The sequence below is a fragment of the Numenius arquata genome, chromosome 8, assembly GCF_964106895.1.
Source record: "Numenius arquata chromosome 8, bNumArq3.hap1.1, whole genome shotgun sequence".
Taxonomy (NCBI): Eukaryota; Metazoa; Chordata; class Aves; order Charadriiformes; family Scolopacidae; genus Numenius; species Numenius arquata.
The window spans coordinates 41,696,204-41,715,588 of record NC_133583.1 but is presented as its reverse complement, the minus strand read 5'-3'; the positions used below and the strand labels follow the sequence as shown (position 1 = coordinate 41,715,588).

Sequence of the window (19,385 nt, the reverse complement as noted above, 5' to 3'; positions counted from 1 at the left end):
GCACATCCACAGACTCCACAGTCTGTGAAACCCACTACACTCAACATTACCTTTTTTCATCTTCCTAATAAAAATATCTTTACAAATCAAAACTTAAAGCTTCAGAAAATATTTAGGTTTGCATCACAGGTGTAACAGAAGGTTTTGGTTTCATTGCTATAATATTTATCTATGCCTGGATCACTTGTGCATCAAATTGCTGTTACATGAGGAATGCTAAATAACATTTCTAACTGCTCATTTGTAATGAGATCCATTTAATTAATATCTCACAGAAAAAAGGATCATTATCATACACACACACTTCTCATTTTATTTTTCTGCAAGACAAACAGACTGAAAGAGAAAGCAAGCTCAGTTGCCTTTGGAAATAAACTTAGTGTCAAAACCAAAACCAGACCATTGTATCCTCATAACTGAACCTCTCAATTGAACCCTCAGTTGCACGTGTTTGCATAACCAAAACCCAAACCTGTATTAGAGACATGTCAGTTAATGAAAAGTGAATGCTCTACTGACTTTTGATCATAGGAGAGAAATTGGCATTAAAAGTTATTACTGCTTTAAGTTTAATCATTGGCAAAATCAGCAGAACTAATTTTAGCTGAGCAAAGCAATGTTCAGAAAATTTTGTTAAACGTAATTTGCAAAGTCCAATAAATGAACCTGAAATGCAAGGATGAGAGTGACAATATACATCCAAAAGATCTAGTACATTCAGTGCTTGAAACATATGAACATTTGTATTTGTTCCAAGAACATGCCAACTACCTATCAGTACTGACTTTCTAAATCCGTTGCAACATGAAGAAGCAACAAGTAAAATTACCTATGTGCAATTAAAGTGCAAACTTCTACAAAAATTTCAGTAGCAACTGCTTAATACAATGATAAAATACAAAACTGACAATGGAACTATTGATTTTCTAGTAACTTTGTGTATACATCAGAGCATCCTAATCAAAAAGGAAAAAAGAAATCAGCACAAAGAAGGAAAATGGAAGTGTGAAGAATCTGTTAATTATATACTATAAACAGTAAGGGTTTGATGTGTGAAGTTACATGTTAAAATATTATCAAATGTCTGATAGTTGAAAAAATAACACAGCCGATTTTCAAGCAATAAAATTTAACAGCTTATGCAAGTAAGGCAAAAGGAAACTGTTGACAATTGTTCCTTTTCCTTTTAATATGTCATTGCCTTTTGGAGAAGCTCACAGTGATCCTATGTTGACACCTTTAAGGAAGGAAATGTGACATTCCAGAAATACATAGGGCATCATGTCCGTTATAGATGACAAGGGAACATATATTGATAATGAGGAATACAAAGTAATTCCTTGGAGTTCTTCACTCTTATCCAACGATTCTGATTTTTAAATCATATTGACATTAAATACTGCTGAGTGTGTGGGCCGGAGGCAGAGGTGATACTCTTAAAAAATAGGATAATCAGAGTAGGCTACCCAATCTGAAAACATGCCAGCAAACATTTGCATTCTGATCTATCGTACTTTGTCACATGCTTATACAGAAAATTTATTTTTAAAATACTTTATAAAGTGTGCTTTATGTAGTAGTAGTATTTTCCAACTCTTTTACTTATTAAGACAAATTGCATTTCTGCTATGAGACCTCTGAACAGGAAAGAATTATTATCATTTTTAAGAGTTTCTAAAAATATAGTTAAGTAGTTCTCCGATAAACATATTGTAATGATTCTAAAGCCTTGGATTTCAGCTGCAGGAAGACTTAAGCATTGGACTTTTGCAAAAATAAAATTTCTATCTTGCTGACAGGACAAGCTGTCTTTCCTGTACTACAAAATACAAGACCACAAAGCTGTCATTCAATTAGGATGGAAATATTAACAAACATTTGTCTCAGATCAGCATCCCTTTGTTTGTGGTTTGATATGAGCAGGAGCAAATACTGCAGAGTAGCAGGAACAGCTGTGTAACAATTAGTACATCAGAAATGATGCAAAGTAAAAGCACCTGGGTAACTGTTCTATAGGTGCTTTATCTATCTTTCTGCTCTTCTCCACCTGAAAGCTTCAGAAACATGCCAGAAGAACCAACAATTCAATGTGGATTTGGTCTTTACCTCCTTCAGCTAGACCTTAGATCAGCTCTTCTTTTAGCTACAGTTTGCTCACTTTTCCTGAGCAAAGGCCTACATTCACAGACAGGTAAGTTTTGTCAGTAAGGCAGGTGACTAACTCCAGAAGCGGACGTTGCATGCCCAAGTCAGCTTCCCCTTATAGCAACTGAGGAAGGGACTCACAGCTGCCAGCATGCCAAGCAGGGCACCCCCATCAGGTGTGATAAAACACCAAATAGACAAGAGGTACACAACCTCACAGCCACAATGGCTGTTCTCTCACTCTCCTGGATTTACACACCAGCCAGCAGCCTTTGCACAGGCGTTCCTCTAGGATGATGGTTCTCTGCCTAAAACTCTGCCCAAGTTTAAATGTTTATCTCTACTCAGACACATGAGTTTCCTTGCTTCCATTTGAAACCGAGGGAAAAAGGGGAATGAGTCACGGGAAATTACAAGAGCAGCCACTTTTGCATTACAGTCTAATGGTTACTGGAGTCACGCTGGAAAAAGATCTCCATCCTCATGCTCCTGCCTTCCACTGACCAGGATGGTCGGCAAACCTGGATGAAGTTGAGCTGATTAGCTGTTCAGCTAAGATGACAAAAGCAAATCAGAGAGCTAATATGACAAAAACACTGCTCCAGCACTAAAAGAGTTTTCACCCAACTCTAAAGACTGCTTATATATTTTTCATTAAGGGCTCATTGATTAGGTGCATAGAGAACTTTATGGTGGGAGTTAAAAATGAGCTACCTTTGCTTTTGTGATAAATACTTCTTGGGATTCCTAAATCAATTCATCTTAACTCCTTACCTGGTGCCAATGTTTGGCAGCGCACAAGCTTTACTTAAGAATAAATATTCTACAGTCTTCTGAAAACTATATCTTACCATATGCTAACAGAGAGGAATTGGCCCTTCAGCAGTCAATAGTATTGGTTACTGCTGACATTTTACTCAGACTGTAGGTTTTTGAGAAGAGAGAATTTTTTTTTTTTCCTGTTCTGTGTTCATTTCATTTCTGCATTTTATCACCAGCATTCTAGAACAGCTTCTGTTGTGGTTATCTTCTTTGATTTTTTTTCCTCCCAACTCTTTTGTCACCCTCTCACTTCCATCTGTTTTGAAGAGCAATGTATGAGCTTACTAAAATCTTTAAAATTTTGTGTTTTCAATTGGAACTGAAAAAAGGGCAATCGAATAAAGCTTTAAAATGGAAACAGAATAAGTCTGGGAACCACCTCTAATTTCCCATCTAATGTTCCTATCATTAGCACACACACGCCCCCACACATAAGTGTGCGAGTGAATTTGCACAAGTTTACTTTGTCCCTCAGATTCTGAAGACTGCTGAGATTAACAGGGAAGGAGGTATACCTCTAACACTGATTAACAAATTTGTGAAGGGTGAAATCAGATCTTGTATTCACCTGTAGTTATATTGCAAAATATTACTCCACACATGATACTTTGCACACAGATCCTCACACCAATTATTGATAACCTTCCTTGAGAGCTAGTACATGGACCTAAAATGACACACTAAGAAGGACAGTGGGCTTTAATTTCATCAGTCAAAGCCAAATCTGGTATTGCTCAGGGCAAAAATGGGAATGAGTAAGCGATAGAGTACTTCAACACTGATTTAATTTACAATTTGAATTTTCCTAAATGCGATGGCTATATCCTATCTCACAAACCTCGTTTTTAACCTTAACATGTGACATAATGTGAAAACTGCTGACACAAATAATTGACTGCTTTATTATAAATAAGAATACTTAAAATTATTTTTAAAACGCCTCATAAATCCACATTAAGTCTACTTTATTGATTTCAGAAAAGTTTGTGTTATTTCCATAGCAATATTCCATGATCTGAGCACTTTAAAAAAATTACTTTTCTCAGTTTGAACTGTCATTGAAATATCCTTCATTTCAAAGATATCAAGAAATTATCACTATTCATTTTCAATACAAAGCCTCTTACATTTCAGCTGTCATTTTCAAAAAATCATACTGAAAATAGTGTTTCTAAGCAGAGTTCAGTTGCAGTGTAATAAGTAATAATTTCATCAATTAGCAGTATTCAGCATCCACTGAGAGTTCTCTCACTATTATTTTATTCATAGAGTCCTTTGTGGAAGTCGCATACTAAAAAGATCCATTTATCCTTCAAGGTTTTTCATAAATGTGTCATACATCTTAGAAAACAATTGGTTATTATTCTCGCTCAATCTAAATAACTATAATAACTTCCAGGTGTAAAACCTCTTTTTATACTTCCAATCTTCTTTACACATTATGGGTCTACATTTTTAATAACCTATTCTAACACTTCTACCTACTTTTGCACATGCATTCTGGAGTTTTGCATGGATGCTAGACATGGCTGGATGGGAAGGTAGTCAGCTTATTGTTAAGAGCAAAATAGAATTGGGTTTCATAGAATGCCCTTCACAATCAAGGCAAAAAACAAGGCTTTTATAATGAGCTAGATGCTAGTATAGATGCTAACAGTGCAATGGCTGTAAAGAAAAATGCTGTGACTGTTAAACTCAGCAATAGCTTGCTTGTAGCACATATTTTATTTCTCCTTCCTGCTAGATCCCTCCACGTACTTATCAGTCCATTTCTTCTCACCCAGAAGGACATGTCCTACCTTCTGTCCTTTCACCTCAAGACTGCAAAGGGCTCCCTTCCGAGCACAATATTATCATTCCTTAATCAACTAACGGAGAGGCGATTGGGCAGTATGAGGACTCTCTCAAGGCCAGGTAGACAGCCTTGTGCAGAGCATACAGCACAACCAAATTTCTTCATCCTAGGAAAGTGGCCCCAATTTTAACGGTGCATCTCCTACGCAGCAGCCTGCTTCATTCTCTCCAAGCTGATCAAACATTTTGCTGACCAAAAAAACCCTGGCCAGGACAGTTCACTCCCACAGATGTTTCAATTGATATAAGGCCTCTCAAAACACAGCTATCAAAATCGCAACAAAGAACCAAGGGAAGTGTGCAGCAATATATTAACAAATAAACTAGATACCAGAAAATGGCAGAGTCCAATCTCCATAATAAATATAAACCTAAAGACATTGCTCATATGACTAACACTTAAAAGAAGTGCCTCATTAGGAAGAAGATATTAACTAACATCAAACTTTCAAAGCAGCTTTCCATTTTTCCACCTCATTTCTACATGCTCGAAGTGGTGTGCACAGGTATATCTATTTAAAAAACTGCATACACTGGCAAGACATGTAAATCAGACAATTTGGCTGCCCAGATACTTCTCTCTTTAATTACATATGTAATTGTTTTTAAACCTGAAATTAAAATGTTAGAATGTACCATGATTGCCTTTAACTGATGACTGCCATCCCATCTAAATGGAAATATTTAGATTCAACATCCAGATATTTTTTTAATTAGCTTCTAAATGAAGTCACAGGCAAGCATGTCTGCCTTATCCCATTTGCACTGTTGGTGTCAAGTTGAACTGGAAAGGCCAACCATTTCAATGAACTAAAATAAACGTAATTTTAAGGTCAAGTCACTTGTAACACTTCAGGCAGCAAATGTCATACGGAAAATAAAATTGAACCTTGGCTTGAGCAGAGATGAAAGGTTTGGCATTTCAAGGACTTCATTGTGTTTATCACTTTAAATTTGCAAATAAAACACTGGCAACACATGTATTAATATTTATTATACTAATAAAGCTTTCTGAAATTATATGTTTAAATACTGGAAGAATTTAATAAAAAAAAAATACTTTTATAGGTGGGCTTATCCTAATTTTAAATGGTGACATCTCTGCAAGACCTAAAAACACTCAAAATTTCACATTGGTTTAGTGAGGCATCTCTGACCATGGTAAGAGACCAGATGTTCCATAAGAAGGTCTAAGTATGTTGACAGAGGGCAAAAGTGAAGTTGCCTAACTCAGTCCACAGCACAAGAAAACAAGGACGTTGAAAAAGTGGGTTATTTCATTTGTTCTGAGACCACACATCAAAAGTATGGATGTATCTCTCCCCATCCCCAGCATGAGCAGTGGGATCCAAGTACTGGCCTTCTATGGCTGACATTCTGTGGCTATCAGACATCTATAAGCAGAAAAGGAGTTTAGAATTAAACTTAAGACCCAGTATGAATCACTTGTTATTTCATAAAAAAATACACCTGGCCAATTTGAAGGCAAAACCTTCTTCTTATTTCTAATAAGCATTGTTATAAGAAGAAAAAAACAGAGAATTTAGTTCATTTCCTCCACTGCTCCTCTTTACCTGCTTTCTTCCTAGTCCCAATTTGACCTGGATATATCTGATTTTTTATTTATATATACATTTTGAACTACGGCATTGCATTTGAACTGCATAGAGATCAAAACAACAAAATGCCCCCCAAGACCTGTGTAGCCGATCTCTGTTGGCATATTTCACAAACGGATGTTCCGCACATGTAAAGATGCCGATTTATGCTGTGCTGATCTGCAAGAAGAATTCTGCCCTTCGTATGTGAATGACAGCAAACGAAAATGAAAAGATTTTGAATAACATGCCCACACAAACACCACCCTCTGAGCTTCTGATAAGACATTTATGGCCAAAGGTTTCCTAATCCCAAATGTTTGATTTCTTTGCCAAATCACATACTTGCCGAAGTCTCATATAAAGGCACAAATCCTGCTTTTCTCAAAGGCGAAGGCATAGGGCAGGGAGCAGAGTGTGTAACACTGTACTGATGAAATAAAAAAAAGGAATAGAAATCACATGCTAATAAGAGGAGGGAGGTTGCCAGGCAACCAGGGAGGGAGAGAAAGCTGTTTTTGATTTGAACTCTGTGCTGTCAAAGGGTTAGCATAGCCAGAACAAACAGGACACATTCAATCCAGCTTGTCTGCAGCCACCAGGAATTTCAGCATTTCTCAACATTTTAAATAGAATTGTGCTCCAAACTCAGTGCCAGCTATGTTTGTGTTCCCTGGGTCATTTTACTTACCCTGGCAAAATGGCACAGGATAGGATGGACAGTAGATTTTTTAAAAGCATCCATCTGAAAAGCAGGAGCACATGCCTTTGGGTAGCACTAACTGCACCATGCATGTAGACTGGCTTGTAGAATGGAGACAGCTGTGCAACTTGGGTCCAAGCAAATCCCAGTCCATCAGATACAGCCACACCTCTCTCAGCTGCACTGTAAACTGTGCAAGTTCTGCCCTGCTGCTAAAACCACACCCCTTCAAATGCCTCTCAAAAGACTGCCCTGCACCACGGCATTCTTGCCACATCTGATGGGCCAAATCCTGCCTTACGGATCTCAGCTTCCTATAGCAACATGTAGGTTTACATTCTTAAAAAACGTAACACTAAGCAGAGGAAAGAAAAAAATTCAAGTCCTAACAACATAAAATCATCATGAAATCTATTTACATAACGAAAAGGAAAATGAATTTCAGTTCCTTCTTGTTTTCAGGGCGGTTAGCTGCAGTGACAACTGCTGTTAAGTCTCATAGCAGCCTGCCTTTCTCATAAGTCCCAGTCATAAGAAAAGGTGGGAGCAGCAGATCTTATTTTAAAGACCTTCTTACAAAAACAGTAACATTTTTAAAATGTGGAAAAAATTGGAAGTTGAATTCATGAGTAATATTAAAACTCAAAAGCTGAGGGAATATGAAAAGCACAAGAGCAGAGTGGAGGCTTTTTTCCAATACCATTATTTCGGATGACCTGACTGAATTTCAGTGCCACGATTTAGCAGACTATCAGCAGTGGCAGCAAGACCATACATAACTTTTGAGCATCAACAGGATTTGCATATATAACATGAAAAGATAAAATGTTTCATACAGAAGACTTTCCTTTCTACTTGCCAGACGAGGTTTTAATACAATGAGTAAATCATATCGTTCAATTCTCCAAGACAGACATGATAATTGTGGTCTATCATCTTCCACAAGGTCTTAGTAATCATGCTATAATTGCTGTTCCACTCAACTAAGAGTTTACTACAATAAAACCACTAAAACAATGAAAGAGCTTGAGAAACTCATTAAGCAAAAATAGCTAAACAGGAAGTTTTGTTACCTCACTGATTGCTTGTCAAATGACCCTAGAAAGACACAGCCATCAATCCAAAACAGCCATCTGATCATCACGACAAGCTATAAAGCAATAACTTTAAAAAATTCTACATATTAAAGCTTCGTTACGGAACTTCAAACAACTAGCAGGTATGTACAACAGAGCGAGACACTGTAATAATCGGGGCTTTTTAAAATAAAAGTTTGGTCTAGATCAAAGAAAGCTAGCTTCAGCTATTTATTCACATAACCTTTGCCGACAGTTTTGTAAGCCTCGCTGACTAGTTGGATTCCCTGCTACCTTGCTGAAGGTTTCCTGTGTTTTTACACTATTCTTTATTTTTTCAGTCCTTGCCCTGCTTCCCCCTTTAGAGGGCATCAAGCTTAGCTCTCAGATGTACCTTCAAGGCACCGCCTTTGCTAACTTCAGTCTTTCATTGTTCTAGTCCATTTGTATTAGGAGAAGAATAAACCTGACAAACAAAACTTGCTTACCTTGCTGTCATAGCCTGTGCTTTGTAACACCCACTAAGTATATATCCCAGGGAAAGAAGAACCGCCACTGCTATCAAAGCTGCTACTTCAAGCGGGATGGAAACTGCAGGTTGTACAGTAAAACTTCCTTTAAGCTTAAGGGCATGTCCCAGGTGACCCTTGAATGCAGCAGGGAGCATGGCACAAGAAGTTCTGCTCCCCCATCTGCCCGACCCTGGAACCAGCTGCAGCCCTTGAGGTTCAGGTGTGCTGACTGCATCCTTGGTGAGCTGCTCAAACAGGCTATAACCTCATTCCACCTTAATTAGCGGCCTTCAGAGAGCAGTGTGTATCTTGCTGCTGAAGAAACTCAAAATCAACACGCACATGCCTGCTATGCACCAAGGAACTCCTGGAGCCCCCTGTGTCCTCACTAAGATCAGCACCTTAATGCAGTCTGGCCCACAAGAAACACTCCTCTTCACCCTGAAGTTAATGTAGTTTGTAAAGCTTTTGTCCACAATAGGTGACAGCAACTTACTTGTTTCTATGGATTACACCACCACAGAAATAAGAGTACAGTGCATGAAAAGCATAGCAAATGTTAGCTTTCTAAAGTAACACCAAATAAAGCTACATGGATAAATTTTATAGTAACTTTTCAAACAAAAAGATGAGATATGATTCTATGTTTTACGAGCAAACTATACTTTCTAAAGCTAAATGAAGAGCAAGTTGACACAGTTACAGTAACGATGTTCATTATATTATATGTGAAAGTGCCACAAATCTACCCTGGTAATTCTCAGACAATTCCCAGCTTGCTATTTTGGAGCATGGATCTAGCCCTTCACGCCTTTCATTTTATTATCACACATCAGTGCTAACATCTGGAAACAGCTGTGACAGCATGCTAGGTACCCAGCTGCTGGCCCAGCAAGGAATTACCCATTCATCAACACCCAACTCCCCTTTAAACAGATTCAACAGAAAATTCAGAGGGAAGGTCAGATCTGTGAAATGCCAACATACTCTCTATCTACTGTTAAGAACAATAATGCTGTTTCATAGTAAGGTATGTTTTGGGGTGGGTGTTAATTTTTTGTCAATGTTTTAGGTTTGTGACAACAGTGTGGCAAAGCATCTCTGCTCTGCTAAGAAGCCCTTACCAAGGAAGGCTGGGAGTCCTACTCTCACTACCTGTAGACTGGATGGCAAAGAGCTAGAAATCATCCACCACCCAAACATCACCAAATGAGATGACTGCAGAGAAAGACTGGAATGCAGTCAGGAAAACACAGCATGCAGAGAACAATATTAAGTAATGTCATTCAAGGTTGTGTCATCCTGCATGAACTCAAGAAACTGAGTTAAGATTCTACTCAGCACCTCACAGTTTTGCCATTCATAAATTTCTGAGTATTTGATCTGACAACTTTAATTCTTTAAGAAACCCTGAAGTTTCCAATAGATGTAATTACATATGGTTTACACACAATGATAGGAGTCAACTTAAAAAAAAAAGAAAAAAAAAAAAGAGGAAAAGGAAGACAAAAAAATGAAGACTTTCTGTCCCAGAGTATCATTGGGAAAGGTATGTATGAAGCCTGTAAACACTACCTGGAGTTTGAATGTACATTTAACATACAGTTTCACATTACAAGTTAGAAAAGGAATGCTGTCCTCATACTGTAGATTCCAAAATTTCTTATAAAGATCTAGAGATGCAATATATAAAAAGCCAAGACAAGTCTTTGCACCATACATCCAAGGTAGGTACCTTCGTCCATCACTATTTTGAAATGGGCTTTCTTTCCTTTTGCTTAGAGTTTTTACACCCAAGGAATATTCCCAGCACATTCTAATAGATTTGACCAGATTCCACCTCCCTCTCTCAAAAAAGAAAAAAAAGGGGAAAAAAATGCAGCATTTGGGTTTTGTGGGGTTTGCAGTTGTTTCAAGCTTTCTTTGGTTTGGGTTTGAGGAGGTTTTTAGTTTGTTTCTTTTGGTTTTTTTTTGTTAAGGAGGTTGTTAGGGTTTTTTTAACACTAACATTTTTTGGAGAAGACCCTATATTTTAATCACAACACTCCTAGTCTTCCACAATTTGGAAAGCAGGCTTTTACAACAAGATTATCTATGTAATTTCTTCATCTTCTTCAGTTAGGCCAAAAGATTTCAGGGGCAGGATGCCCAGGAACTGAAGGTGCTGGCTAAGCCAACCAAGGCAGATAAGATTCCTCAGGGTGAGCTTCCTGGAATTTTCTTTTATTAAATAACTGGAAGAATTGACTGTGATTTTAGCTACTTCTAGCACAGATTCTTGGCTCCCCTTTAACCAGTTACATCAGTCTTTTTATCTGGCCTTAACTATTGATAAAGTAGTACCAAGACTCCAAAGGTCCTATTTAATATTTCAATTACATGAACTATGTTATGTGAGATGCTAACCATTGAGATAAGTTTAATGAAATAATTTGCTCAGTTTTTATACTGTAGCCAAGAAAGTCATCAAAACATTCAAATTATGCTGCCAGTGCTCACGCTGATAGACTTCTCTCAAATATTCTCAGAAATGTGGCTGTTATGTATGATATAGGCTTAGCTAACACGCACTTTTCCCACCTCAAAGAAAAAGATAAAATACATTTTTATTTAAAATACACTACTATTTTTTTCCCCAAAAAAAAGTCCCATGCAGGGAAAAAAAAAAAAACAACAACACAGAGTGCTGCAATTAGACTATTGGTAATTATTGATATATTCATCTGGGAGACAAATCATACAGTGACTAAATTTATTCAAACAGATGGGGAAAGGACAATGCATTTGGTTAGAAGTAGACTGCCTTGATTTTCCTTGCTAATTTAAATGGGTCCTGAAAAGAGAAACACAGGAAGATACTGACCAAAGTTTCTATTTTCAATCTGAAAGAAAAACAAATGCTAGTCTTTTTCAAAAACTATCAGTTCGTCTTCTAAATCATGTAGTGCTGCATACCACTATCAACACATGATCAATGAACAATAATATATTGTTCTTTGCATCTGTTACACATTTCTAGAAATGCAAAACAGTGTAATCCCAGAAATATTTTACATTAAAAATTTGAGTAAAGTACTCAAAACCAGTACTTCTAAAATCAAACTTGTTCCAAGAGAAAAATGAACTTCAACACTTGAAGAAAAATCCCAGATTGGCTGCTCTGAAAACACTAAGCTGGTAAAAGACAGACAGTACTGATTTCATACCACACTGTCTCCCTAAATGCCAGGAAGACTTCTAAAACAGTTTGGTTTTCCCATGTTTCAGTTTTATCAGAGTATCTGTAAGAGCACTTCTGGACATTAGTCACGGTTTCAGCAGCAGCTCAGGAAATGGACTGCACATAAAAACTCAGTATGAGAACTGATGATAAAATTCAGTCACAACTGGCCTAGAAGTATATTCAAGCTGCTGCAGTGTACGTTTATGTATTATGTATGGTTGGGCCCTCAATAAGCTGCAATAGCCCACCCTAAACCTAATATTTTAAGCTAGTATTTCAATCTTCAAGGCATACCACAGCAAAGAGTTGTAATTTGACAGTCTTGTTCCAGCCTGACACAAGTTGTTTTACCGCCACTTTGTTTTTACCAGACTCTAAAGGAGCTGAAGCTTACAGCCACGTGCAAGGTCCTGTGAAGGGTGGAGGAATGCTACCTTGAGTCCCAACCATGTACCTTGGCCAACATCAGCAGGAGTTGACCACACGTGACACTGCACTAGCCTTGGTCTCGCTCCACCTCACTTCCACCTTGCACCAGGCCGTGACCAAACCCTACTTCCAATCTCCCAGTCCAACCTACAGCAAGGAACGTCAGTGCAAAAACATTTAAGTGCCACCAGCACTGGAAGCCACTTGCAGCAAGGGTGCTACTCCTGTCATCCTGCTCAGCATTCCATGCTACTGTTTTACTCCCACGAGACACGGTGCAGTACATCTACTCAGCTTGGCCCGTAGTGGGACAGTGAAGCACTGAGGGCCCGCACACCTCCAGCGGCCCACGGGCAGCTTCGGGCCACTGAGCCCAAGGCCCTAAGGCGCTGTGAGAGGGCCCGGCCTGGCAGCTTGAGGCCCACGAGGCCGCTCAGGGCCAGCTCAGCCCACGGCCCCCGAGCAGCGCTGCCCCGCAGGAACCGTGCCAGAGCCGGGCGGGAGATTGGGCTCGCCCAGACCCAGCCCTCGACCTCGCCGGCGAGGAGTGACAGGCGGCGGCGAGAAGGGGAGGCGCCGGGCGCCGCCCCCTCACACCCCCACACACCCCTCGGCCGCGGGGCGAAAGCCAGAGCGCTGCCTCAGGCCACCGCCCCGGCGGACAGCCCCGAGAAGGGCTGCCGCTCGCCGGGCGGAGGGCTAACCCCCGGGGCTGGCTCTGGCCGGCACCGCCGGGGCTGCCCGGGGCCGGCCCCGCGGCGGGGCGGCACGGCACGGCGGAGCGACGCCCCGGACGCCGCCGGCGGGCAGTGGCAACGGCGGCGAGGCACTTCCTCGGGCAGCCAAAGTTTGCTGGGCGCTCCCGGCCCGGGCGCCGCCGCCGGGCAGAGCCCCCTCCCCGCTAGCCACAGCCGCACGTCCCGGTACCTCAATGTCCACCGGGTCCCGGCTCAGCACACGAGCCATGGTGTCCGCACCGCCACCGCCTTCACCCGGCTCCCCGCAGTCCCAGAGTGGAGCGGAGCGGAGCGCGGGAGGAGGCGGAGCCGCCAGCCCGGACAGCAACGCCCAAGTGGGCGGGCGCCCCCCGCGCCGGGCCGGGGCCAAGGCCGCCCCGCTGGGCAGGGCCGCGGCGGGTCGGGTCCGGTCGGAGGCGGCCCGGCTGGGTGAGTGGAGCGTTGTTCACGTCCCGCCGCCGCCTCGGCGCGGTGAGGGTTCTCGCCGCTTTACCTGACGCCCGCGGCGGGCGACAGCGGCCACTGAGGGGAGAGGACGCAGCTCAGCAGAAACCCTCCACCGTGGCTTCGTGGCACCACTCCCTCGCTGGGAAACAGCCCCGCGGCCGCGGCACTGCCGCTGCCCAAAAGGGCAGGTGCCCCGGGGCCCAGCCTCACCTCCCAGGGATGCCGCAGCAGCCCTCGCCAGAGCCCACGGGCACTTGCCCTATCTCGGTGCACGTGCACACGGCAGGCTCCTTTGCCATCCTGTTCGTGGGAGGGGAGGGGAGGACGGGGCCAAACCTCACCCTGGGTGGTTTCCCACATCATGAAAATCCCACAAGAGGAGCCAGCACACCAGGGCCACAGGCAACACCACCCTGCTCAGGGACCCAGCCCCACTCCTGCCCAGAGGCTGAGAAGGAGGACCTCTCCCAGGGTTACACACACACCTTCCAAGCATTACTGGCCTGGCCTGCCCCTGAACCTTCACCCTGCTCTCCACAGGGATAGCCAGCCTTCCCTCCCTCTCCATCCCCTCAGGAGAATCCCCCCAGCAGAAGCCATCCTGCTGCAGGGAGTGCCACAAAAGCAAGCAGGCCAGGTCACACAAGCTCTGTGCTCCCTTGTTTCCTCCTAACACACCATGATTGTTTAATACCGCAAACACAATATTTACGGTACTGTTGAAATAAGCATTCCCACTGCAACATGCCTAGGACGAAGCTCTGCCTTCCCTACTACCTTAAAAAAGCAAGTATTCTCCATTTGGAAAAAACCCCCAAACACTATAACATTGGTTTCTAGACAGCACTTTCAAGTAGCAACACCTATGATTCCCTAAAACACGAGAGCTTTTCTCATCATTTCACAAGAATAGAGGAGTTTTAATTATGACCAGTCTTCACTTTTCCTATTTGCATGCCAGGCAACTTCTTGGGTTCTTTCTCCCCTTTTTAAAAGGGAATGCCAGATCTGGTCTTCAACATGTTCTTTACAGCACTCCTTTTGTCCATTTAGCATTCATTCTACTCTTCTTTATTATAGCATAAAAAGGGTAAAAAAAGGGCTTCCCACTCTTATTTGCTTTATAAAAAGCATGAAAAAAGTATAAGTAGCTTTTGGACACTGATGACCCTTTGGGTGCAGCAGAGAATACGTTTGCCTTTTCTCTTCCTTTCATGTCTCCGGAGAGAACGCCTCTCACAGAACAGCATGAAAATTTTTCTTTGCATTGTAATTATTTTATTTCTTTCCATCTCTGTAAATGAGCACTTTTGAGATGCCCAGTGGAGATTTTGTTTCCCTTGTAAGATACAGAGAAATAAGGTTGTGGTCTTTTGTGTCTCAAGTGAGAGCTGTGTTTTCTCAAGTCTCTGCTTCAGCACTATCACATAACAATTCTTGCTGATTACAATCACCCATGCAAAGCAGTTAAAGTGTTGGCAGGAAAATCGGAAGCAGGATCCCCTGCATTGCTAGTACTTATCTCTAATGAATCCAAGAGTCTGGTTCATTTCATTAATATTGACATTGCTGAGCAGCTCAGTGGTCTGTGGATCTCGCTAGGGAGTTTTCTAGTTGTATTTGCTCCTGACCTACAACAGTATATTGACTATACAAGTGGATTAGGCCCATAATTCATTTTCACAAGGAATATTTCCATGTATATGAAATAAACTGTCCAACCACCTACAGTTTGCATCTGTTTGTTCTAAAGGAGCAGTTACATTAGAAGAGACTAGCAGCAGCCACTGGACTCTCCCGTTTCATTCTGTCCTGCCAGATTTTCAGCTGTTACAGGTAACACCCTTTTGAGGAACCTCCACTTCTTTTTGGAAAGCGTCATCATACACATTTTCTCTTTTACCCTGCAGGTTTTAAATCCTTGGTTACCCTCGTGTTACCTACCAAGACAAATGAATCTGACACCTGTAGGATTTTTGCCCTATGAAACCAGTAAATAGTAACACCACCTAAATTTCATAGGAGTAGTGTTTTCCCCTCCAAATGGAGCAGGACTTAGTCTGCCAATAAGTACAGGTCAGAGAAAGGGATTCAGTGACCTAACCATACCCTGCCTTTCCTCACAATTCTTATTTCTTCATGGAGGGGGTTCCTCTTATTTCCCCTCCCACACGTTTCTCCTGGGGATCAACTTACTGTCTGCAAACCATGACAGTCAGCCAGTCTGTCAGTCTGCTGCAGTTGCCCCCTTCCCCCAGCAGTTCGTGAGGGCTGGACTTCCATGGATCACCCTTCTGATCTCTGGATTCTCATTTGTGGCAAATAGTGCTCTTATCAACACTTAGCATCTGCACAGCTGATCTTTGTTTCAGGAAATAAATGAGCAGAAACAAGGAGGCATGCACAACATTCATCAGAATACAAGTATTACCACCTTTCTAAAGCAGATGTTATAAGAAATTTTAATAAGAGAAGTGTTATGCAGCTTAAATATGATTTGGGCTTTTTTTCCTGGAGAAGTGCTAAGCCTCTGATTTTTTAAATTCCACCCCACCCCTCCAGCAGGATTTTGTAAGCAGCAGAAAGATGCTAAATACCTAACTTTCGCTTTTGGCATGAAATGCTGTTGAGACTTGGTTGAGTTATAGACTTTTGAAAATTGCTGTTAACCTTTTGTTCCGTGTGCTCTTCAGGTAAAATTTTCCTCACATGCCAAAGAAATAATTGCACGTGAACTTTCTCAGAAAACCTCCAGGCACTCACTGCCACAACAGCAGCAACAGCCTTGTGCCAGGAATGGCTGCCTGGCTGGGAAGGCAGAAAAGGGCAAAGCAGGGCAGCAGGGAGCGAGCAAGGCCACATCCTTCAAATTTGAATGGTTCCAGGAACACAACCTGCAGTCTAAACCAAAAGATTCCTCCTCCAGCCACTGCAATAGTTAATCTGTGAGTTTAAAGGGTAAACTGTAAACTCTGAAAGTTCAGCATTCAAATTCTGGCAGTGATGTATTAGGGAGCCTAGAGGTCTCAGTGTACTGATGTATCATACAACCAACTCCCTACTTATTCTTCAAAACTGCCCCTGATTCACATCAGTTCGAGTACTAGAAAGACAAGACATTCCAGGCTTTTATTTGCTGTGCAGTTGTAACTTGGACCTGGTGGTCAGTCTTTAATCACACACTATTTTTATTCCAGGACCAGTTTCCTCACTCATTGCATCCAATGAAGAGTGATGGTTACAGTCTCACAGCTAGCACCTCTCAACATCTGAATGCCTGATTTGGCAATACAGATTACTCATTACACTTAAGCAAATTCATTTGTCAAATTCACAGGGCTCAGGAACGCCTGAAGAAAACCCAAGTTGCTCTTTCACCTTCTTTGAGCACCTCACTATGACAATGCACAGATTTGCATTTCAGTTATTTGCTGCTTCTGCCCTCTCAGTTTGGCTTGTCAGCTCCCAAGTGCAACAATCTAAAAGGTGATATGTCCAGTATACAAGGGGTCCAAGAGAAATGGGATTAGCAAGAAAATGCCATGAAGATGACAAGCTGCTTCTGAGAGCTCCCAACAGCTACTCAGATGTTGGTTTGATTTCTTCCCTTATGCTAGGAGTGGTGTTGACCTCCCCAGGACAAGGCAAATCACTATTATAGGAAAGTTGAAAGAAATAGCCCCACTGATTCCAGTGCCAGATTCATCAACTCTGAAGGCATCTGTGTTGCATGTCTTCAGCGAACTGGTGTCAAGGAGGAAACAAGTGTATACATGTGAAAAAGTTGAAGTGTGAGAGGGAGAGTTTTTACTGTACTGTTTCTGAAAGGTCCATAAATTAAGAGCCATAGAGTAACTATGCCATCCTTTGACCACCCTCCTCCTAATCCAATCAGAGGTACTAGAATTCAAGAGTTAATTTGGGAAATCTTGCTCTTGCTGCCTCTCCCAAGTAACAGTGTTGATGTTGAAGGAAGCATATAGTTACAACTTGATGCATTTCTTCACCAGTTTAGGGGAAATGCTCAAGTTAAAACATTCACATTAGTGAAGATGTTTACCTTGCCTTTCTAATCTGCTTGTTTACAACAGGATTTGCAGTGCTCTTCAGAAAGAGAATACACGGGATATCCCAGGATATGCCACAGCACAGGAGTACAAATGTGCTTGAAGTAAGAGATATACATAATTATAAATTGTTAGGAGGAAACTCTGACCATTACTCAGACATAGCCTTTGGGCATGGAATTGTAAAGCACAAATAGATGAATAAATAACATAAAATGGCCACCATATGAGCTTTGATAAGTGTCCAAATGCATTTTAAACTAAAATGAACTGTTCTTTAGTGAGTCCACTAATTTATTCCAGCCATCTGTAGCAGTGTAAACAAATGCTTGTCTCCTAAACTGCTTTATAATTTTTCAGACGTAGCAAGGACCACAAGTTTCAACATTATCATCTTGGGGAAAAAAACTAAGCAAAAAGAACCCACATATTTTCACACCACAAACATCTTTTGATAACCACTATCATGCAATTCAAAGAAATATTAAAAAGTAAAACTTGTTTCTGGCATAGCATAATGTTTTCCTATTTAAATGCCACCAAATGTTTCTTTAGGATATTTTAGGGGATTGAAAAATCTGGCTTTTTTTTTTTCCCCCCTCCAGTCTCCAGTAATGACATCTGTAGACAAAGCCTATATTTATTACTAATCTTGAGAATTGCTAAATCGATATCCTGGGTTAGCACTGGTCTAAATATCTTTTCTCTGTATGTGCCTCAAATTATTTTCAGTCTCTTAATGTGCTTCTCATGTTGCTGGACCTTAGCTAGGTAGAATAGTCAGGAAATCTGAGTGTTTATAAGCTTAGAAGTATACACATTTAGTATGAGTCTTCCCTGGATAAAAGCAATTACAGATCTCAGATTAACATGGGATTTTGGATCATTGAACCTGGGAAAGAGATTGCTAAAGTACCTTACAGGAAGAGTATGTTGGACTTAATTTTAGAGATAATGAGCAGCCACTCAGACCAAATTATGCTTTCTGGACAAAAAAGGAAATCCACTATAGGATTTGAAAATTTGAAATCACATAGTTGCCTCTGAGACATCTCATGGTTGTGGCAGTAGAAGGGGTGTCACATCCACCTCTTCCAGCCCTGGGTGTTAGAACCAAAGGGTTCTCCTTTCCAGACATATGCACCTCTGGGATGAGAAGAGGGAAAAATAAGTTTGTTTTGAAGGATCAGACCATTTGCACTGAGGCCCAGTACACTGCATTATTTGCATCTTCTACATTCCTTGTGGCAGCAAGTTTCTGACAAGAGTGAGGCCTGCCTGTTGAATGAGACCTGGTTTGGAACCATTTCATTGTGGAGCAGAGAAATAGGACAAAATGATACTGAGTTCACCTGAGATTCCTGTAGATGTCACCTGGTTGGTATCTGTGCAAACTGACCTTCTAGCCCTCCTTCCCCTGTGCAGAGGTTTCAAGTCTCTGAGAAGTCAGGCAGACTGCCAAGCTATTAGAGAACTTAACTAGATACCTAACGTCTACAAACAGCAAGTATTTATCCAGTCAGGTAAATATTAGAGATGGTGACTTAACTGCCTAGCTTATGACCATGCAAAATTGACTACTACTGTGCTTGCAGTTTCAAAGTGAAGCACGCAGCAAGATCAGAGGAAGATCAGCCTCTAAAATAGACAGACACCACAAATATATTCACTGAACTATTGGTATGAGTTCATACCGTCCAACGACAGCAGGAGCAGATTTATTTATTTATTTTAAAGATATTCTGTAGTTGTGTTGCTTTCCAGAGACACTG

General features: G+C 41.3%; 1 protein-coding gene across 1 annotated transcript in view; it reads right to left on the bottom strand.

Annotated features, from left to right (window-relative positions):
* DPYD (dihydropyrimidine dehydrogenase) overlaps positions 1-13,328 on the bottom strand; it is a 366,613-nt gene extending 353,285 nt beyond the window's left edge. The window contains 3 exon segments of the mRNA XM_074151782.1: positions 3,536-3,634; positions 6,765-6,849; positions 13,290-13,328. Coding sequence (XP_074007883.1) covers positions 3,536-3,634; positions 6,765-6,849; positions 13,290-13,328 — 223 coding nt within the window.
* Between the last annotated feature and the right edge of the window lie 6,057 nt (positions 13,329-19,385).